The sequence below is a fragment of the Hypanus sabinus genome, chromosome 6 (genome assembly GCF_030144855.1).
Source record: "Hypanus sabinus isolate sHypSab1 chromosome 6, sHypSab1.hap1, whole genome shotgun sequence".
Taxonomy (NCBI): domain Eukaryota; kingdom Metazoa; phylum Chordata; class Chondrichthyes; order Myliobatiformes; family Dasyatidae; genus Hypanus; species Hypanus sabinus.
Genome location: NC_082711.1, coordinates 7,029,382 through 7,052,354, shown reverse-complemented (window position 1 = coordinate 7,052,354; position 22,973 = coordinate 7,029,382). Strand labels below are relative to the sequence as shown.

The following is a 22,973-nucleotide window of genomic DNA, read 5'->3' as shown; positions in this document are numbered from 1 at the left end:
ATGGGGGTGGAGAATGGAGGGCTACGGTCAAGGCGCCCATTGATCGGACTAGGTAGGTTAATAGTACAGCATGGACTAGATGGACTGAAGGACCTGTTTCTGTGCTGTAGTGTTCGATAATGTGATGAAAATTGACAAAGGTGCCTGCCACTTTGGCCATTCCCTTTTCCCTCTTCTACCTTTTGGGAGAAGATACAGGGGTCTGAAAGTCCAGATCCCCACTGTTAACAGACTCCTGAACTAGTCACATCTTCCACATCCCCTTCCCAGTGAAGCTGGCACGTTATTTATTAATTTAGAGATACAATGCAGAACAGGTGGGGTGGGGGAGAACTGGAGCTCCCAGAGGAAAACCACATGGTTTAGAATCAGGCTTATTATCACCAGCAAATGCTGTGAAATTTGTCAACTTTGCGGCAACAGTTCAGTGCAATTCATCATAAATATAGGAAAAATTCCGAATTACACTACAAAGGCTGGACCCCACGATGGAGCTGACTGATTTCCCAGCTCTGTGCTGCGGGAGGAGTGTAGACACTCCTTGCAGACGGCGCTGGAAATTAAATCACGGTAACCTTCAGGCCACTGAGTTTCCCTCAGACACTGAACTCTGCCTCTTCCATTGTCGTCACTTCAGCATTGCTTTGTACACTTTTATTTATCGTACCTTATTTTTAAGACTTGCCTTCCTCTGCTGTCTTGCAGCTGTACCCACTCGGGGAAGGTTTCTGTGTCAACCCTGGGGGAAAACCCAGAGCTGGAGTCCCTAAGTCGGCACATCTCACTCCCGTCCTACGTTCAGTGCGATGCCTGTTGGGCCGCTGTTGCCCAACTGTGTCGTTCTCTGCTGTTACTTTGGATTATCAGCTGCACGGGCAACAGCTTGCCCTCCATATCGTGCTGCCCTGGTTTGCACACTAGACAGCTGGGGGGGCAACATCCATGGCCAACCCTGACCAAAGGAGGCCTCGTGTCTTACGCTGTACTGTTACAACAAAACCAATTTCATGACATCCCTCGGTGAAAATAAACTTGATTTCTGATTCTGGTACCTTGGGTTAACTTCAGGCATCTAGTACAGGAGTCGGCAGCCCCGTCGGTTAACGGTGCAGGTCCATGGCATAAAAAAGGCTGGGAGCTCCTGAGTGTGGGGGAATTGGAACGTTCTGGATGTAGTAATGAAGACAAGGGCTGTATGTGTACCAAGCGAGACAGGCCGCTGGAGCAGCTCCTGGCTTTAGGATTGATTTTCTGCACAGGAACAGCTCAGCAAGTTTAGTTCGGTGAACGGCCAGGATAATAAGAGGCAGTGATCGAGTGGCCTCAATCTAGATGGGCCAAAGGGCCTGTTTCTGTGCTGTCGTACTGAATGGATAGTCAGAGACTTTTTTTCAGGGCAGTAATGACCAATACAAGGGGGCATGATTTTAAGGTGTTTGGAGGAGAGTATAGAGGGGGATGTCACCGGTAGGCTGTATTTTACAGAGAGTGGTGGGTGCATGAAACACCCTGCCAGGGGTGGTGGTAGTAGACAGATACTTTGAGGCCATTTAAGAGACTCTTAGACAGGCACTTAGGTGATGGACAGATGGAGGATGATGTGGAGAGAAGGGTTAGATTGATCTCAGAGTAGATTAAAGGGTCAGCACAAAGTTGTGGGCCAAAAGGCCAGTACTGTTCTGTGTACTTGAGATCATACTACAATCTTTCCACCATTCTGGTTTCCGTCGGTAGCATTATTCAGTTTATGTTTTGACTCCTGTCGAAAACTGCACCTCATGCTAAACGTCAATCGTCTGGAACTACTTGTGATGGACCGTGTTGTGTATGGGTTATACATACTGTGTTGTGCACCTTGGTCCAGAGGAACATGGTTTCATTTGGTGATATACACATGTATGACTGAATTTGCTGTTTGTTTAATGTTTACTCTGAGTTTCACATGAGCAAAGAATTCCATTACACTCGGCTGTAATCTGATTTGTTTCCTTAAGGAAGTCATACCGAGGGGGGGGGGGGTAATGGGGATGAGCTCCCACTGCCTATTAAATGCTCCTAATGGCGTGCACCTCAAATAGCCTCTGACAACCAAGTCCAGCTCCGGGCCTTCACGCGTGGCTCAGCTACTAAACCCAGCATAACTGTTCGTACTGGCAGGGGAAAGGGGCAAAGGCGGGTTACTGGCGCCTTAGAACCAGCCGCTCCAGCCAGATGGAACTTGCCAGCCATACTTAGCAGTTCATCTCGGAGGGAGAACTCTAACCTCCGCTGCCTTGCGGCCATACCCACTCACAGGGAAGGCTTCGGGAGTAAACCCCAAGGGAAAATCTGGAGCTGGAATCCTTAAGGTAGCCCTACGTTGAGTTCAACGCTGACTGGCAACTCCTGTGACGCTGTTGGTACCAAACTGAATCGGTCTCTGCTGCTGTTCCTTTGGGTTTATCAGCTACGTGGAGAGGGGGAGCCTGTTGCAGGGGCAACAGCTTGCTGTCCATATCATACTGCCCAGGCTTGCATATCACATAGACATCTGGGGCACAAATCGATCAATGAAGGGACTCGCGATGTAATTCACTTTTCCTCTTAGCGGCGCAAGGAAGGGGGTGCGCAGTCTTCCTCACTGACTAAGTGTGGCCATTAGTAAGCTCACTGCTACACAGCTGAACCCAGCAAACAAGGTTCAAGGTCACGGCCAGCTATCTGTGCCAAGGACATAAATATTAGATCCCGATCCATTCTCCCCTGTATCTGATCCATTTAAAACAAGAGACGGCCAAGTTGTGGTCTAACCATGGGTTTATTGCACACTGACACTACGCAGAATGTATCTCCTTTCACCGTAGTCCTCCTAAGATTCACCCAGTCATCAGCCTGGAGAAAAAACAAACTTTATATCTTCTTGAAGGAACTCAGCAGGTCTTGCACCATCTATGGAAATGATGTTTCAGCCTCTGACCCTTCATCAGGGCAGAAAGGAAGGGGGAAGAAGCCAGAATAAGGAGGTGGGAGGAGGGGAAGGAGGACAAGCTAGAAAGTGAAGCCAGGTGAGTGGGGAGGGGGAATGAAGGAAGAAGCTGGAATGTGATTGGTGAAAAAGTTTAAAGGGCTAAATAAGAAGGAATCTGATAGATGAGGACAGTCGGTCATGGAAGAAAGAGGTAGAGGTGGGTAACCGGGGGAGGCGATAGGCAGGTGAGGAGAAGAGGCAGGGGACCTCTTAAATAGACATATTGAGAAGGTTATGAGCTTGAATGGAAAATCTTGATTGGCACTAGGTAAGAGGAGTGGCACCAGGGGGAGGTGATGGGTTAGGTGACAGCTCCCAGTGCCCCTCCTCCTTCCCTTTCTCCTATGGTCCACTCTCCTCTCCTATCAGATTCTTTCTTCTCCAACCCTTTACCCTTCCCACCCACTTGGCTTCCCCATCACCTATCTTCCTCCCCTTCCCAACTTCTTATTCTGGTGTCTTCTCACTTCCTTTCCAGTCATGAAGAGTCTTGGCCCAAATGTCAACAGTTTAATCATTTCCATAGATGCTATTTGACCTGCTGAGTTCCTCCAGCATTTTCTGTGTGTTGCTCTGGATTTCCAGTGTCTGCAGGATCTTGTGTTTATTTCTTCTTGTCCTGATGCAGGGTTCGACCTGAAATGACAACAGTTTCTTTCCTCCCACAGAGGCTGCTCAAACCGTTGAGTTCATCCAGATTCCAACATATGCACTCTCCTGTGTCTCCCTCGTCCTTTCCTTCTTCTACTCTGACGCTGCCTGACCGGCTGAGTCTTTCAGCAGATGTGGTGTTTTGCTCTTCACCCGGATTGCTTCATCAGGAGAGGGCGTCATCATCACGTAAACACAATCAGGTCCAGCAGGTGGAAGTCTTGTTGGGAAATCTTTGGATGACGTAACCCAGGCTGCAGGATAATGTACTGAGCAGTGGGTCACGATCAGAATCACAGGCAAGTCGCAAAGTTTGTTGTTTTGCAACAGCAGTATAGTGCAATACACAAAAACAAAAAATTACAATTTAAAAAAATATATACGTATATATAAATTAAGTAGTGCAAAAAGAGAAGGGAAAAATACTGAGATGGTGTTCATGGGTTCACTGTCCATTCAGAAATCTGATGGTGGAGGGGAAGAATCAGTGAGTGTGTGTCTTCAAGCTCCTGTACCTCCTCCCTGATGGCAACAATGAGAAGAGGGCATGTTCTGGGTGATGGGGTCCTTAATGATGGATGCTGCCTTTTTGAGGCATTGTCTTTTGAAGGTTTCCTGGATGCTGGGGAGGTTGGTGTCTGTTGTGGAGCTAGCTGAGTTTACAACTTTCTGCCGCTTTTTCCGATCCTGCGCAGCCACTGGATGGGCTGCTGTGGGAAAAGGACTACAGCCACCACTCAACACCGGTGGTCTGGGCCCTGTAAACAGGCCCCAAAACATTCCACAGGTACTTTATAATAAAGGGCAATAGAGGATATTATCAGAAAAGGCTGCAGAAAGTTTCAAAGTAAGCCAGCTCCACCATGGGCACTCGCCTCCCCAGTGATGTCTGATAAAGGGGACCCCACCACCCAGGACATCCCCTCTCCTCATTGTTGCCATCAGGGTGGAGGGACAGGAGCCTGAAGATTCACACTCAACGTTTCAGGAACAGCTTCTACTCCTCTGCCATCAGATTTCTGAATGGACAGTGAACCCATGAACACTGCCTCGTTATTTTCTGCCCCTCATTTGCACTACTTACTTCATTATCTACATCTACACACACTATTCCTTAATCAATGGTTTTTATTAACGCGTATCGCAATGTACCGCTGCTGCAAAGCTCCAGAACCTGAGCCGGTGATATTAAACCTGTTTCTGATTCTCAGTATGGAGGTGAAGGACGCAGAACATAAAAACATCTACTGATTGTATTTCCTGTACAACGAATAAAGTATACTTGTATATTCGGAAAAAAAAAATGGACCCCATCCACAGTGGTGATGAGATCACCCGCCGTTGATAAGGAAGGAGTGCAGAGCGGTAACTGAGCAAGGCACAACGCCCCAGTAAACTTCAGTATCAGCATCCAATCGTCTTCTGAATCTTCCGAGAGAAGAGAGTTGGAGAGATTGAAAGCACAGAACACAATGCAGTGGAAAATCCCAGTGAAGCGACATATCTAAACTGTATAGGGTGCAAAAAAAATAAAAATTATGTGGACTGGGGAGGAGAGGCTTGACAGGCTAGAACTGTTTTCCCTAGAGTGAGGGAGGCTGAGGGATGACTCTATAGATGGTTATAAAAACACAAGGGCCTGCCCTTATGGACACCTCCCAATCTCCACCTGGCTAATAGGATTCGCCTGCCGCTCACTCCAGACTCGTCACCGGCAGCCTATTTAACCCCAGTTCTCATCCACAGTCCTCGTTCACTCATCGAACTAGCCGGCTCCAGAGTTTCTCCTAGCATCACTCTCTCTGTGTAAAGTTTACCTTGTTCCCTGTCGTGTTTAGTTCCTGTTCTCTCTCGTTCTGTGGCCTCCTGTGGCTTGTTGTTTTGCGATCTATTATTGACGCTATCACTCACCGCTGAATCGTCTCCACTGCTCTGCTTTTGGGTCAAGCCTCCTCTACCTTTCCTGACAGACTGCAGGTTGTCATTGTTTTACAACCCCCCCCCCCCCCCCGGGGAGGAGGGGTGCAGAACTGGAGGGCACAGTTCTAAGGTGAGGTGGGAGGTGGTTAACAAGGAGCAACTTTTTCTACACGGGCTGTCTCTCACAACCCCATTCTCTTGCATTCTCCCCGTAGCCTTTGACACCCTGACTAATCAGGGACCTGACAACCTCCTCTTTAAATACACCCAATGACTCGGCCTCCACAGTTTCACCACTCTCTGGCTAAAGAAATAATGGATGCCCACCTACTTTGACTCCCCCATGACTGGAAACATCCTTTCTAAGTCCACACTATATAGGCCTTTCAATATTCAATGAGATCCTCTCTCATTCTTCTAAACTCCAGCAGGTACGGGCCACAGCCATCAAACATTCCTCATACACTGACCCTTTCATTCCCAGGATCTTGTAACTGTCCTTGTACCTGCAAATGTACCTGCCTCAAACACTTCCTCTGGCAACTCGTTCCACAATTATCCGCCCTCTAAGCGGAAAAGTTCCCCTCAAGTCTCTGTTAAATTTCTGCCCTCTGGTTCTTGATCCCCCGAGCCTGGGAAACAGACTGTGTCCATTTACACCCAAGATCAACTTGCACTCTGCTGAATAAGATCCCAGCACCCTCAACATCCTTGTGGATCTCTGCCCTCTGTCGGGTCTAAAGGCACCGTTCCTACAGCAGGGGGAACTAAACTGCAACACAACATGTACCCTGACCAGTGAAGACCAAGGTGCCAAACACCACCTTTGCCTCCCTTTCTCTCTGCAACAGTTATTTCAAGGAGTCATGTAATTCACACTGGTCCATTAGGGGGTCAGGAGCAGGGCTGGCTACACTCTTTGCCTTCCCCCCCCCCCCAACCCCGGTTCACATACCGGCAGCACCAGGTGCACAGAAGCCAGTGCCTGTGCCTCCCTGCCGTGTTCCCTGGCCCACCCCCATGCCCCTGCTTTCCCCACCCCCTCCAAACTGTTCCCTAGTTCCGTCCCCGTGCTCACACCCTAATGCGTGGGAACCCCTGCCACTGTGCCCCCTGTGAGCAGGTCACCAGCCCCAGAAAGCACCAGACAGGGCAGCTCCTGTCCCACCTCCCCCTCCCCACTGCTGCGCATCGGCGTGAGCCTCCCCCCTGCGAACATGGCCAGTGGCTTTGACAATCGACTGCCCAGCTGGGCTGTGTCGGGAACAAGCGGGTGGTGGGGCCGAGCCGACCAGGGTGGCAGCCTTGATTTGGCTGCAGGAGTCCACAATGGGAGATTTGCAGCACCAGGAGAGCAGGGACAAGGTTCTGGTCAGCATTCCGGGGGGAGAATGGGAATAAGGGAAATACCTGTGCCAAATACAACAGTAAATTAAACTATATTCACGGGTACTGTCTGACTTGCTGAGCTCCTCCGGTATTTTGTCCATTGCTCTGGATCCAGCATCTGCAGAACCTCATACCTATTATAAACCTAATTCCGATTCTGCATGGTTGGACAGTCATGCCATCTTCTGGTGTACTAAGCTAATAAGAATAACGTCTCCACTTACCCGGACCTCCTCAATCCTCGTAGCGGATCACAGACTAGTGGGCACCTGGGAGATCTCGGTCTGCATTTGCTGCTAGAAAAGGTTCAACATACAGAGAAATTTAATCCGAACAGTTTTACAGGGTCATGGGCAACACACGTGTGGTGAACTACATATACCTGTCTGGACACGCCCCCCCCCCCCCCCGCTGACTGCTCCTGTGGCTCCTCCCACGGACCTCGGTATAAAGGCGATTGGAGACACAGCCCCGGCCTCAGTCTCCAGGATGCAGTGTGGTGGTCAATTGCTGCTTGTTCTTTCTTCCAGCCAATAGAAAGCCTATATTTCGCCTCACGTCTCCGAGAGTTATTGATGGTGCATCAACACGCAAAATGCCTGAGGAACTCGGCAATTCAGGCGGTATCTATGGAAATGATTAAACAGCTGAGGTATAGGTAAAGGGCTGGAGAAGGAATCTGATAAGAGAAAGTGGGTCATGGGAGGAAGGGAAGGAGGAGGGAAAGAGAAGAGGTAAGAGGCCACAGGATCAGGAGATAGTTGCTGGTTTGAAATGTTTAAGAAAATTTCTGGTCAGGCCAATGGCTTAATCATGGCTAATACGAGGGGGATAATGTTAAGGTGTTTGGAGCGGAGGGAAGCATAGGGGGCAGATGTCAGATGTAGTTTTTTCCTCTTTTTTTAAACACACAGAGTGGTAGCTGCACGGAACGCCCTGCCAGGCTTGCTGGTAAAGGCAGATACATCAGAGACATTTAAGACACTCTTAGTCACATGGATGATAGAAAAATGGAGGAAAGCGTTAGATTGATCTTGGACCATATTAAAAGGTCAGCATAATGTTGTTCTAAGCTGTTAGACAGCACCAGACCATGGGAGTTCTCCCCTTTACACTAGAGACCTGCTGTGGAGGGTGTTGCACAAAGCGGTGTATTGCAGAATACCAGTCCACTAGCTGCTTCTGTATTCAGGAGGAGTCCATGTGAGCCCACACACACAGGCTGAGTGTGAGAGGTTACAGCCCCACCCGCGCGTACTGAAGGGGGCTGCTCCTCACACCCAGCTCCGTTTCAGCCCCACATTCCCGATTTCTGGTCGCCCAGTGCACAGAGAGTGGGGCAGCGGAGAATGCCATATCAAACTATTCTTGGGCCAGGACAGGGTCACTGTTCACAGGTTTGCATAATGACCCTGGAGGTTCCACCCGAGCTGACTGCCTACCCCCTCTTTGGGGTCCTCCCAGGGCTGCTGGATGCCTCATCCTGATCAAGAAATCTCTCACTTAGAGCAATCAAAGTACATACCATGTCATCACATACAACCCTGAGATCTGTTTTCTTGTGGGCACTCACAGCAAGTATAATAGAATCAATGAAAAGATGGACGTAAAACCAATGTGCAAAGGGTAACAAACTGTGCAGATACAAATAATAATAAGCAAGCAAGCAATAAATATCAAGAACACGTGATGGAGAATCCTTGAAAGTGAGTCCACAAGATGTGGAATCAGTTCAGTGATGGGGCAAGTGAAGTTATCCCCTCTGGCTCAGGAGCCTGATGGTTGAGCTGTAATAACTGTTCCTGAGCCTGGCAGCTTGGGCCCTGAGACTCCTGTGCCTCCTTCCTGGAGACGTACACACAATATGCTGGGGGAACTCAGCGGGCCAGACAGCATCCATGTAAACAGTCGATGTTTCTGGGCAAGAGCCTTCATCAGGTCTGGATAAAAAGAGGAGCAGACAGAGTAAAAAGCTGGAAGGAGGGGAGGAAGAGGTATAATGTGGTAGCTGAAGGTGAAACTGGGAGGGGGTGTAGATAAAGAGCTGGGAAGTTGACTGGAGAAAGAGATACAGGGCTGGAGAAGGTGATTTTGATAGGAGAGGACAGAAGGCCGTGGAAGAAAGGAGGAGGAAGAGGAGGAGTACCAGAGGGAGGGGATGGGCAGGTAAGAAGAAAAGGTGAGAGAAGGAAGCAGGAATGGGGAATGGTGAAGTGGGAGAAGGAGAGGCAATTACTGGAAGTTCATGCCATCAGGTTGGAGGCTGTCCAGATGGAAAATAAGGTGCTGCTTCTCCAACCTGAGGGTGGCCTCATCACGGCAGTGGAGAAGACCATGGACTGACATGTCGGAATGGGAATGGCAGTAGAGTCAAAATTGGTGGCCACCAGGAGACCCCACTTACTTTGGCGGATGGAGTTTAGCTGCTCAGCAAAGTGGTCTCCAATACATTAGATCTCACTAATATACAGGAGGCCATACCAGGAGGACTAGAAGACCCCAAAAGACCAACAGGTGCAGTGTCGCCTCACCTGGAAGGACTGTTTGGGATGCTGAATGGTAGTGAGGGAGGTGGTGTAGGAGCAGGTGTCGCTCTTACAAGTACCAGGATCGAGTGGGGAGGCTTGAATGGACAAGAAAGTCATTTAGGGAACAATCCCTGTGGAAAACAGAAAGTGGGGGGTGGGAAAGCTTTGCTTGGTGGGATCCTGTTGGAGGTGGCGGAAGTTGGAAGTTTCGGAGATATATGTACTGGATGCAGAGTCTGATGGGGTGGTAGGTGAGGACAAGAGGAAGCCTACCTTTCGTGGGGTGAGGCCAGATGTACGCATAATGGAAGAGATGTGGTTGATGGTGGAAGAAGGAAACCCCCTTTCTTTGAAGGAGGAGGACTTCTCATTAGCTCTGGAATGAAAGGCCTCATTTTGAGAGCAGATAGAGCACAGACAGAGGAATTGAGAGAATGCGATGGTACAAGTGACAGGATGGCAAGAGGTATAGTCCAGTTAGCTGTGTGAATCAGTGGGTTTATAGAAGACATCTATAGAAAGACTGTCTCTAGAGATAAAGACAGAGAAAGAAGTGTCAGAAATGGACCGGGTAAACTTGAGGGCAGGGTGGAAGTTGGAGGCAAAGTCAATGAAGTTGATGAGCTCAGCATGGGTGCAGGAAGCAGCACTAAGGCAATTGTTGATGTAGCGATGGAAAAGTGGGAGTGATACCGGTGTAGGCTTGGAACATAGACTGTTCCACTTAGCCAACAAAAAGGCAGGCATAGCTGGGATCCACACGAGTTCCCATGGCGACATCTTTTGTCTGAAGGAAGTAGGAGGAGGAGCCAAAAGAGAAGTTAGTGACAGTGAGGACATTCCAGATGGAGGAGAGTGGTGCTGGAGGGAAGATGATTGGGTCTGGTGTCCAGAAAGAAGCGGAGAACTTTGCAGCCTCGCTGGAGGGAAGTGGAGAGCTTTATGGCCCCCCAATGGGGGAGGCATGTGGAACCTGGCCTGCTGAGTTCCTCCAACATTTTGTGAGTCACTTTGGATTTCCATCACCTGCAGATTTTCTTGCTTGTGAAGAGAGCACAGCCTGGGTTGTGTGTGCACGTGTGTCCTCGGAGATTTTGACACTCAGGAACCTGAAACTGCTCTCTCTCTCTCTCCACTTTTGAGTCTTCGACCTACCCTTCCTGAAGTCCACAATCAGCTCTTTTGTCTTACTGATGTTGAGTGCTACGTTGTTGATGTGCCACCACTCCACTAGCTCACTCCTGTACACCCTCTCGTCACCACCTGAGATTATACCAACAATAGTTCTATCATCAACAAATTTACAGATGGTATTTGGGATATGCCTAGCCACACAGTCGTGTGTATATAGAGAGTAGAGCAGTGGGCTAAGCACACTCCCAAGGTGCACCAGAGTTGATTGTAAGCTAGGAGGACATGTTATCACCAATCCGCACAGATTGTGGTCTTCCAGTTAGGAAGTCAAGGATCCAATTGCAGAGGGAGGTACAGAGGTTTGGGTTCTGCAACTTCTCAATCAGGATTGTGGGAATGATGGTAGTAAATACAGTCGATGAACAGCATCTTGACGTAGGTGTTTGTGTTGTCTAGGTGCTCTAAAGCCACGTGGAGAGCCATTGAGATTGCATCTGCCATTGATCTAGGCAAATTGCAATGGGTCCAGGTCCTTGCTGAGGCAGGAGTTCAGTCTCATCATGACCAACCTCTCAAAGCATTTCATCACTGTAGATGTGAGTGTTACCAGGCAATAGTCATTAAGGCAGCTCACATTATTCTTCTTAGCTGGTAAGAAGAATACTGGCATAATTGTTGCCTTTTTGAGGCAAATGGGAACTTCTGCCTGTAGTAATGAGAGGTTGAAAATGTCCGTGAAAACTTCTGCCAGTCCAGCTGGTTGGTACAGGTTTTCAGAGCCTTACCAGGTACTCCATCAGGACCTTCCTCCTTACGAGGGTTCACTCTCTTTAAAGACAGCCTGACATTGAAACAGATCATAGAGTCATCAGGTGCAGCAGGGCGTTTCACAGCTGTAGTTGTGTTCTCTCTTTCTCAGGCAATGAGTCCATCTGGTAGTGAAGCATCGCTGCCATTCATTCTATTGGGTTTCGCTTTGTAGGAAGTAATGCCTTGCAAACCCTGGCAGAGTTGTCGTGCATCTGATGTCACCTCCAATCTCATTCGAAATTGTCTCTTCTCTCTTTCACCTTATCTCAATGTTTGCCGATTGCTTCCCTCTGGAGCTCCTCCTCTTTTTCTTTCTTCCAAGGCATTCTGTCCTCTCTTATTAGATTCCTCTTCTCCAGCCCTGTATCTCTTTCCCAGCTCGTTACTTCCCCTTCCCCCTCCCCGTTTCACCTATCACCTTGTGCTTCTCCCTTCCCACCTTTTAACTCTGACTCATCATTTTTACTCCAGTCCAGATGAAGGGTCTCGGCCCAAAATGTCGATTGTACTCTTTTCCATAGATGCTGCCTGGCCTGCTGAGTTCCTCCAGCATTTTGTGTGCGCTACTTCTAATATCCCCCCCCCCCTTATATTTGACTCTAATCTCCTTACATTATGTTCCCTTATATTAAACATCTCCACTCTTGGAAAAAGTCTCTGGCTCTCAATACAAGGTATATATTACCTTATACATGTCTATCAAGTCACCTCTCATCCTCCATCATTCCAAAGTGAAAAGCCTTAGCTTGCTCAACCTTTCCTCATACAGACATGCTCTCCAAATCCAGAGAGCATCGAGGAAATCTCTTCTGCACAGCCTTTAAAGCTTCCACATCCTTCCTATAACGAGGGAACCAGAAATGAACGCAATATTTCAAGTGTGGTCTAAACAGGGTTTCAGAAATTTGCAACATCTTCTCACTGCTCTTGAACTCAATCCCCTGACTAACAAAAACTCCATTATGTCCTCTTAACCATGCTCAGCAACTCTGATACGGAGAAAGGAAGAGCTTAGGATGATGGCGCCTAACGGCGACTCCTTTGCTCGCATCTTCAGAAACAGCTCTATTTCCATCTTTAATATCTCTATTTTTCCCTTTCAGGGTTCTTTTGACCTGGAGTTACATGCTGACTTCGGTTCTTTGCGGAAATAGGACCCACTCTTGGGGTCTCACAATTGGCCACTTTTTGATATACCAGGGATGCGACCTAGAAGACTAGCTTGTCTTCAGGGTGCTGGATTCTTGCGGTTCTGCAGGCGGGTGGATTTGAGGTCAGTGCTGCCACAGAAAGCTGGTGTTGTGGGAGACGAAAGATTGTAAGCAGCGAGCTGGCTGTGTGCCCAGAGACCAAGCTTGGAAAAGCAACGCAACAGACATTTAACACCATATATCAGCAAATTGTTTTGTTATGCCTCCCCCCTCGCTGTGAAACAGAGACACCTCTTTTTCCTTTATTGGGGGGAGAAGAGGGGGGAAGGGGAAGGGACACACACACACACACACACACACACACACACACACAGTGGTATGTTGAATTACTAGGTGAATGAGTAATCTTTTGGGTACTGCAAATCTACATCTTTATTGATGATTTGCTGCACACTTGAGTCCTCGGTGGGGGGCACCAGTACTTTTTTGCTGGTGGGGGTGTCATTGCTTTGCTGCTGCTTGTGCATGGGAGGGGGAGAGGGGGTGATTTGGGGTTCTAACATTTAACTGTCATTCATTCTTTGGGCACTCCTCCATTTTCATGGATGTTTGCAAAGGAAAAAGAATTTCAGGATGTATATTGTATATATTTCTCTGACATTAAATGTACCTATTGAACCCAAAGATCCCTTTGTTCTCCCACACTGCTAAGAATCCTGCCATTAACCCTGTATTCTGCCTTTAAATTCAACCTTTCAAAATGAATTCCTTCATGCTTTTGCAGGTTGAACTCTATCTGCTGGTTCTCAGGCTGTCAATGTCCTGCTGTAATCTAGGCCAACGTCCCAAATTTCTCTACATCGCCACACAGCATGTACTCTGTGGAAAACAAGCCCTGCCTGTCCAGTCTCTCCTCAGAACTAAAGTCCTCCACTCCAGGATACCCAAGCTTGGCCCACTTGCCTATATCCTATGCATTTACCTGTTGTCTTTGAAGTGCCTCAACCAGCATCTCGGGGCAGCACTGTTCCATAGCAGTTAGCACTTCACAGCACCAGCAATCATGATCAGGGTTCAATTCCCGCTGCTGTTTGTAAGGAGTTTGTACATTTTCCCCATGACCAAGTGTGATTCCTTCCACATTCCAAAGGCGTATGCCTTAGGGTAAGCAAGCTGTGGGCATGCTATGCTTGTGCCAGGCCACAGCAGGTCCGCAGACTGTGCTGGTCTCTGACATGAACAACACATTTCACCGTATGTTTTGATGTACAGCATCTGTAACAAATTAAACCAATATAATCTAGTCTTTGTTCCACGTGCCGACCACACTGAGGGTGAAAATGTTACACTTCAGGTGCTTTTTAAATCTGTCCTCTCTCACCTTGTGCATTTCAGTTTCAACCCTGGAGAAAAGATTGTGACCATCCACCTTATCTGTGCCCATCTCCATTTTATAAACCTCTATCAGGTCACCCCTCAGCCTCCTTCACTGACTGTCCAATCTCAAACCCTCCAGTCCTGGGAACATCCATTTGAATTTTTTTCCATCTTAGTATCATCCTTCCCATATGAAGGTGAGCAGAACTGTACACAATTCTCCACCGTCTGAGTACTAGAATGGTAGCACGGCATCCCAACTCCAGTACCCATTTCCCTGTCTGACAAAGCACCTCCTTCATCTTCCCACAATGAGCACCCTGACCAGCAGCACAGACACAAGACCTCCCACCATAAAAGGCCATACTCTCTTCTTGCTGCTGCCATTGGGCAAGAGGTGCAGGAGTCTCAGGACTCACACCACGGGATTCAGAAACAGTCATTACCCTACAGCCATCAGGCTCTTGAACCAGAGTAGGTAACTACTCACTTGAACTCGAAACTGATTCCCATGGACTCACTTCCCGGGATTTTTACAACTCATGTTCTCAGTATTTTTAATTTGCACTATTTGTCATCTTTTGTACATTTCTAGTCAATGCTGCCACTGATACAGGCAGCGAATGAGGAATCTCCCCCGATACCGGAGTTAGGTGCAGCTCCCTCAAACCTTCCAAACCCACCATCCTCCACCTCCACCCCCACCCCACCGGGGAAGCCTGTCCACTGCTCGTACCTGTTCAACCAGCTGCACAGAGGGAATCTGGTTTCCGATCATCCTCTCAAACAACGAGACATTCAGACCCATCTTGGTTGCGTTCTCATAATCCACCACCTTTGGTTTCAGCTATAAGATGATTCAAGATTATTTAATGTCATTTCCGGAACAATTGTTACTCTGGATCTAATGCAGCATGGAACAAGAAAACACAATAAGATAAAGAACACAATTTTTAAAAAAAACTCAGTTAAGTACACAAGATAGCTTATTTACATAGGTTGATTGTATGTCCAAAAAGTGACACTAGGCACAGGGGTGTCTGTACTTAAGGTGACTGACAGGAACTGATAAAGTGGTGGTGGTTGGGGATGTGGAGGGCTGGGTTTGTGGGTGGGGGTGTTGACCAGCCTTACTGCTCGGGGAAAGTAACTGTTTTCGACTCTGGTGGTCCTGGTGTGGATGCTTCGTAGCCTCCTCCCTGATGGGAGTGAGATAGATAGTCCATGAGCAAGGTGGGTGGGATCCTTCGTGATGGTACTGACCCTGTTCCAGCACCTTTCGGTATACATATCCTTGATGGTGGGTAGGCCAGTGCCGGTGATGTTTTGGGCCATTTTAAAAACCTGCTACAGAGCCTTCCTGCCCACTCCAGTGCAGTTTCCATACCAAGCAGTGATGCAGTTTGTTAGGATGCCCTCCACTGCACATCTGTGGAATGATGTGAGTACAGATGTGCAAAGTCCAGCTCTCTTCAGCCTCCTCAGAAAGTAGGGGTGTTGGTGAGCTTTCCTGACTTTGTTCTGGGACCGTGAGAGGTTGTGTGTGACGTGTGCTCCCACGAGTTTGAAACTGCTTGTTGGGCAAGACCAGAAGACCATAAAACATAGGAGCATAATTAGACTACTGAGTCTGCTCTGCCATTTGATCGTGACTGATTTATTTTCCACCTCAAACCCATTCTCCTGCCTTTTCCTTACTAATCCAGAACCCATCAACCTCTATCTTAAATTCTTCCAGTGACTTGGCCTCCACAGCCACCTGTGGTAATGAATTCTACAGATTCAACACCTTCAGGTTAAAGAAATTCCTCCTCATCCTTGTTCTAAATGGATGTCCCTCTATTCTGAGGCTCTGCCCTTTGGCCCTAGACTCTCCCATACTACTCAGAACGTCCTCTGCACCTTTAGGCCTTTCAATATTCAAAAGGTTTCAATGAGATTCACCCCGTGCTTCCAAACTCCAGTGATTGGAAGCAGCAGAAATGAGTGAGACACCAACTTTGGGACCGCCACCTCGCCCACTGCCCTGTCCCACCTTAGTGTAGCCGGCTTCCCAGGGGTGACTCTCAGTCTTAATGGACTGTTCCACTGTCCTCTGTGACAAGCTTAGGAGTGCTCTTCCACAAACCATGGGAGTTTGGCCCAAGCTATGAGGTTAAACAGGTGATAGGGAGCTGAAGGCAGCATGTGGCATGATGGCTTTCATTAGTCAAGCCATTGAGTTACGGGGCGTTTATTTCATAAAACAACATAAATTAGGCACTCCTGGCCCTTCGAGCTGCACCTCCACTCCCCAGCAACCCCAGAACACCAATTAACCCTAACCTAATCATGGGACAATTTACAATGACCATCTAACCTCCCCAGTATGTCTTTGGACTGTGGGAGGAAACTGCAGCAGCCATGGAAAACCCACGCATCCCACAGATAGGATGTACGGAGGACTCCTTGTGGAGGAATCTGGGATTGAACTCTTGACAACCCGAGCAGTAATAACATCGCACCAACTTTCCAATAATTTTCAGATGACATGAAAGCTAGCGGTGTGGATAATGTAGAAGGTCGTCGTAGCTTACTACAGGCCATTGACAGGATGCAGAGCCGGGATGAGAAATGACAGATTGAGTTCAACCCAGATAAGTGTGAGGTGATTCACTTTGGAAGGTCAAATTTGAAAGCAGTTTACAGGGTTAATGGCAGGATTCTAACCAGTGTGGAGGAACAGAGGGATCTTGGGTTCCATGTCTCTATGGCTTTTGGTACCCTAATCCCAAGTCTATCCCCCAGTACAAAATTCTCCATGCTCTCCCCCTTCTGACACACCAACAAGCCTCGCACGGGGAGCCTCTCCAGTTCCAGCAGTGAACAGTGTTCAGTCCTTCAAATCCATTCTGTTTTCCAGTAGAATGCTCCACATCTCAGCCCCCATCACTCTTTACCCCCTTGGCAGACCCATGCTATCCTAGATTCCAATCAACCCCAACACCATTACCTGTCGATCACCAATCATAATGAGGTGTTGGCAGGCTGGAGTGAGGGTGGTTACTACTTGGGCCTCCAGAACCTTGGACACTTCATCGAAGATCACAATGCGCGGCTTAATATGCTGCAGCAGGGTCCTGTGTCTCGCCGTACCTGTGGCACAGAAGGGGTATGGATTTATTTCTTCCACACACTCAGATACAGTGTATTCAAGTCAAAAGTTACAAAATTAAAGATTCAAGATTATTCAGCCTCGTTCTTCAGTACACGAGTTTAAAGGAGAACCAAATGGTTGCTACCCTGGATCCAACACAGCATTAAAAACTACACAATTAGCATAAAAATATAATAATAAAAAGCAAAAATAAAAAAACAGAATAAATACACTGGATTCCTGTTAATTGGCCCATTTGTTAATTTTAGCTGCCACATTAAGATAATTACAAAGTCAGCTTAGTACCATCTTGAAAATATAGTGAGAGTTAAAGGGCTTATGTCTCAGAAGAACTCATTCGTGCATTTATTTTTAATTGGCTTGACGACTGTAATGGTGTTTTCACAGGTCTCTGTGAAAAATCCCTCATTCAGAACGCTGCTGCCAGAGTCCTCACAAAGACCAAGAAAGTAGAACACACCACTCCAGTTCTCAGATCGCTAACTGGCTTCCTGTCCATCAGAGGACTAACTGTAAGATATTACTACTGGTTTATAGAGCACTGAATGATCTCGGGCTAAAACACACCTCCCAGCTCTTGATGCATTATGAGCCTTCCCCATCTCTCAAGTCGCCTGGGGAGGTTCTGCTTACTGTCCCCAGCGTCAAAACTAAACATGGTGAAGCAGTTTTTAGTTACCATTCTCCACATGTCTGGAATAACCTTCCAGAGGATCGCAAGTCTGCCCCCAGTTAAGCTCTTAAATCCAGCCTTAAAACTTTTCACTGTGGCTTTTAGTTAGAATCATTCCATTTATCATATCTACTGTATTTTATTCTCGTATATATTGTCTGAAATTTGATGTTTGACTTTTATACCTTATTCTATGTAAAGTACTTTGAACTGCCTTGTGTTTGACAACTGTCATACAAAATTTCCTGTGCTATCTCTGCTAGAATTTTTTGAGGATATTACAAGTAGGATAGATAAAGGGGATGCAGTGGATGTTGTATATTTGGACTTTCAGAAGGCCCTTGACAAGGTGCCGCACATGGGGCTGCTTACCAAGTTAAGAGCCCATGGTATTACAGGACAGTTATTGACATGTTTAGAGCAGTGGCTGTTTGGTAGGAGACAGCAGGTGAGAATAAAAGGATCCTTTTCTGGTTGGCTGACAGTGACTAGTGGTGTTCTGCAGGGGTCAGTGTTGGGACCGCTTCTTTTTATTCTGTATATCAATGATTTAGATGATGGAATAGATGGCTTTGGTGCCAAGTTTGCAGATGATACAAAGATTGGTGGAGGAGCAGGTAGTGTTGAGGAAACAGGAAGGCTGAAGAAGGACAGAATAGGAGAATGGGCAAGAGAGTGGCAAATGAAATACAATGTTGGAAAGTGCATGGGCCATGCATTTTGGTAGTAGAAATAAATGTGCAGACTATTTTCCAAATGGGGAGAAAATCCAAGAATCTGAGATGCAAAGGGACTTGAGAGTCCTTGTGCAGAACACCCTTGTTCTATGGTTCTATGGGGTTTGGAGGGATATGGCCCAGCTGCAGGTCAGTGGGACTAGGCAGAAAAATGGTTCGGCACAGCCAAGAAGGGCCAAAAGGCCTGTTTCTGTGCTGTAATGTTCTATGGTTCTAAAGGTTTACTTGCAGGTTGAGACAGTGGTAAGGAAGGCAAATGCCACGTTAACATTCATTTCAAGAGGTCTTAAATACAGAGCAGGGATGTGGTGCTGAGACTTGGGTATTGTGTATTGGGTATTACAAACAGTCTGGGCTCCTCATCTTAGAAAAGATGTGCTGCCATTGGCCAGGTTCAGAAAGATGATTCTGGGAATTAAAGGGCTATCATATAAGGAACGTTTGATGGTTCTGGGTTTGTACTTGCAGGAACTCAGAAGGATGAGGGGGGATCTCATTGAAACCTTTCGAATGTTGAAAGGCCTTAACTAAGTAGATGTGGAAAGGATATTTCCTATTGTGGGAAAGTCTGCAGCAAGAAGGCACAGCCTCAGGATAGGGGGCATCCATTTAAAACAGAGGTGCAGAGAAATTTCTTTACCCAGACGGTGGTGAATTTGCAGCTGTGGAGGCCAGGTAGTTGGGATTATTCAAGGCCAAGCTTAATAGGTTCTTGATTGGACATGGCATCAAAGGTTTCTGGGAGGAGGCCGGGGAGTTGGGCTGAGGGGGAGAAAAGGATCAGCCACGATTAAATGTTGGAGCAGACTCGATGGCCAAATGGTCTGATTTTGCTCTATGTCTGTGTTCTTCTGGTGGTCCTAGTGTGGAGGCTACATAACCTCTTCCCTAATGGGAATGCAACAAACAGTCCATCAGCAGGTGGGTGGGATCTTTTATGATGCTGCTGGCCCTTTTCCAGCACCTTTCTATATGTACATATGTACATGTTGATCACCTCATTATCAGAAGGACGTGGAAGCTTTAGAGAGGGTGCAGAGGAGATTCACCAGGATGCTGCCTGGATTAGAGAGGGTGCAGAGGAGATTCACCAGGACACTGCCTGGATTAGAGAGGGTGCAGAGGAGATTTACCAGGATGCTGCCTGGATTAGAGAGGGTGCAGAGGAGGTTCACCGGGATGTTGCCTGGATTAGAGAGGGTGCAGAGGAGATTCACCAGGATGCTGCCTGGATTAGAGAGGGTGCAGAGGAGATTCACCAGGAGGCTGCCTGGATCAGAGAGGGTGCAGAGGAGATTCACCAGGATGCTGCCTGGATTAGAGAGGGTGCAGAGGAGATTCACCAGGATGCTGCCTGGATTAGAGAGTGTGCAGAGGAGATTCACCGGGATGCTGCCTGGATTAGAGAGGGTGCAGACGAGATTCACCAGGATGCTGCCTGGATTAGAGAGGGTGCAGACGAGATTCACCAGGATGCTGCCTGGATTAGAGGCCATAGAAACATAGTAAACCAACTGCACAATACAGGCCCTTCAGCCCACGACATTGTGCTGAACACGTCCCTATCTTAGAAATTACTAGGCTCACCAATAGCCCTCTACTTTACTAAGATCCATGTACCTATCTAAAAGCCTCTTAAAAGACCCTATCGTATCCGCCTCCACACTCGTTGCCAGCAGCCCATTCCACACAATCACCACTCTCTGAGTAAAAAACTTACCCCTGACATCTCCTCTGTACCTACTCCCCAGCACCTTAAACCTGCGACCTCTCATACTAACCATTTCAGCCTTATGGAAAAAGACTCTGACTATCTACACAGTCAATGCCTCTCATCATCTTATACACCTCTATCAGGTCACCTCTCATCCTCCGTCGCTCCAAGGAGAAAAGGCCGAGTTCACTCAACCTATTCTCATAATGCATGCTCCCCAATCCAGGCAACATCCTAGTAAATCTCCTCTGCACCCTTTCTATGGCTTCCACATCCTTCCTGTAGCGAGGCAACCAGAACTGAGCACAGTATTCCAAGTGGGGTCTGACCAGGGTCCTATATAACTGCAACATTACCTCTCGGTTTCTAAATTCAATTCCATGATTGATGAAGGCCAATACACCAAACGCTTTCTTAACCACAGAGTAAACCTGCGCAGCTGCTTTGAGTGTCCTATGGACTCGGACCCCAAGATCCCTCTGATCCTCCACACTCCACAGCCAAGAGTCTCACCATTAATTCTATATTCTGCCGTCGTATTTGACCTACCAAAATGAACCACCTCACACTTAGCTGGGTATGAGGATGTCTTATGAGGACGGGCTGAGGGTTTTTCTCTTTGCAGTGAAGGAGGTTGGATAGAGGTGTAACAAGATGTTAAGAGGCACAGATCGAGTGAACAGTCAGAGACTTTATCCCCAGGGCAAAAATGGCTAATGCGATGGGACATAATTTCAAGGTGATTGGAGGGAAGTATCGGGGGCCCTTCAGAAAAGGCTGTTTCTGTTTGTGCACAAGGGTTGGAGGTGGATCATGCTGCCAAGGGTGGCAGCGAGGCAAACACTCCTGAGGCATTTAAGGGACTTTAAGATAGGAATGGATGACAGAAAACTGGAGGGAAGAGTTAGATTGATCTTTGAGTAGGTTCAAAGGGCTGCACTTTTTGGCAGAAGGGTTTGCACTCTGCTGTCATGGTCTAAGGTCTACAGTCTGCTTGTACCTAGAGCCGTCATGCCAAACACAGCAGCCTCGCTCAAGAGCATCACCGTCTCCTCCAGGTCCAGTACGGAGAGGTCCTGTGCGATGCTGTCATACAGCTCCAGGTTGTCATTCATGGAGGCATTCAGTTTATCCTGGTAGGCTGTTCTCCATCTCCTGAACAAATAACAGACAGCAAGCTCAGTGAGCACGTAGGAAGAACTATGTTACAGTCTTTGTGCTCATGTTAGAGTATTAGACGTCACTCACTCAGGGCAGCTCCAGCATCTGTTCAGATGTCCTATCACACACCCAGTGAGGGGTGGAGGTGGTACACAGCTTCCCCAGAATTGCCCCATTATGCACTCCCCAAGTTAGAAACAATGTGAAACTCCTTCTGCATCATCCCATTGAGCATTCCTGGGATTACACACAGAGTGAAACTCCCTCCACACCGTCCCATCACACACTCCCAGGGTCAGACACAGAGTGAATCTCCCTCCACACTGTCCCATCACACACTCCCGGGGTCAGACACAGAGTGAAACTCCCTCCACACCGTCCCATCACACACTCCCGGGGTCAGACACAGAGTGAAACTCCCTCCACACTGTCCGATCACACACTCCCGGGGTCAGACACAGAGTGAAACTCCCTCCACACTGTCCGATCACACACTCCCGGGGTCAGACACAGAGTGAAACTCCCTCCACCCTGTCCCATCACACACTCCCCGGGGTCAGACACAGGGTGAAACTCCCACCACACTGTCCCATCACACACTCCCAGGGTCAGACACAGAGTGAAGCTCTCTCCACACTGTCCCCACACACACTCCCGGGGTCAGACACAGTGAAACTCCTTCCACACCATCCCATCACACACTCCCGGGGTCAGACACAGAGTGAAGCTCCCTCCACACCGTCCCATCACGCACTCCCGGGGTCAGACACAGAGTGAAACTCCCTCCACACCATCCCATCACACACTCCCGGGGTCAGACACAGAGTGAAACTCCCTCCACACCGTCCCATCACACACTCCCGGGGTCAGACACAGAGTGAAACTCCCTCTACACCGTCCCATCACACATTCCTGGGGTCAGACACAGAGTGAAACTCCCTCCACACTGTCCCATCACACACTCCCGGGGTCAGACACAGAGTGAAGCTCCCTCCACACCGTCCCATCACACACTCCCAGGGTCAGACACAGTGAAACTCCTTCCACACCATCCCATCACACACTCCCGGGGTCAGACACAGAGTGAAACTCCCTCCACACCGTCCCATCACACACTCCCGGGGTCAGACACAGAGTGAAACCCCCTCCACACCATCCCATCACACACTCCCGGGGTCAGACACAGAGTGAAACTCCCTCAACATTGTCCCATCACACACTCCCGGGGTCAGACACAGAGTGAAACTCCCTCCACACTGTCCCATCACACACTCCCAGGGTCAGACACAGAGTGAAACTCCCTCCACACTGTCCCATCACACACTCCCCGGGTCAGACACAGAGTGAAACTCCCTCCTCACCGTCCCATCACACACTCCCGGGGTCAGACACAGAGTGAAACTCCCTCCACACCATCCCATCACACACTCCCGGGGTCAGACAGAGTGAAACCCCCTCCACACCATCCCATCACACACTCCCGGGGTCAGACACAGAGTGAAACGCCCTCTACACCGTCCCATCACACACTCCCAGGGTCAGACACAGAGTGAAACTCCCTCTA

The 22,973-nt window shown here is 48.3% G+C and overlaps 1 protein-coding gene across 7 annotated transcripts in view; it reads right to left on the bottom strand.

Moving 5' to 3' along the window:
• Window positions 1-2,788: 2,788 nt before the first annotated feature.
• LOC132395271 (NFX1-type zinc finger-containing protein 1-like) overlaps window positions 2,789-22,973 on the bottom strand; it is a 74,762-nt gene continuing 54,577 nt past the window's right edge. For 4 of the 7 annotated variants that reach the window (XM_059971614.1, XM_059971615.1, XM_059971613.1 and 1 more), the window contains 5 exons: window positions 21,249-21,403; window positions 16,960-17,102; window positions 14,704-14,814; window positions 7,192-7,263; window positions 2,789-5,167 (listed from right to left, as the gene is read on the bottom strand). In XM_059971614.1, coding sequence (XP_059827597.1) covers window positions 7,219-7,263; window positions 14,704-14,814; window positions 16,960-17,102; window positions 21,249-21,403 — 454 coding nt within the window. In that variant the 3' untranslated portion in view covers window positions 2,789-5,167; window positions 7,192-7,218. The remainder of the gene's footprint in view (window positions 5,168-7,191; window positions 7,264-14,703; window positions 14,815-16,959; window positions 17,103-21,248; window positions 21,404-22,973) is intronic. The other 3 variants (XM_059971611.1, XM_059971612.1, XM_059971610.1) reach the window with 3 other exon arrangements.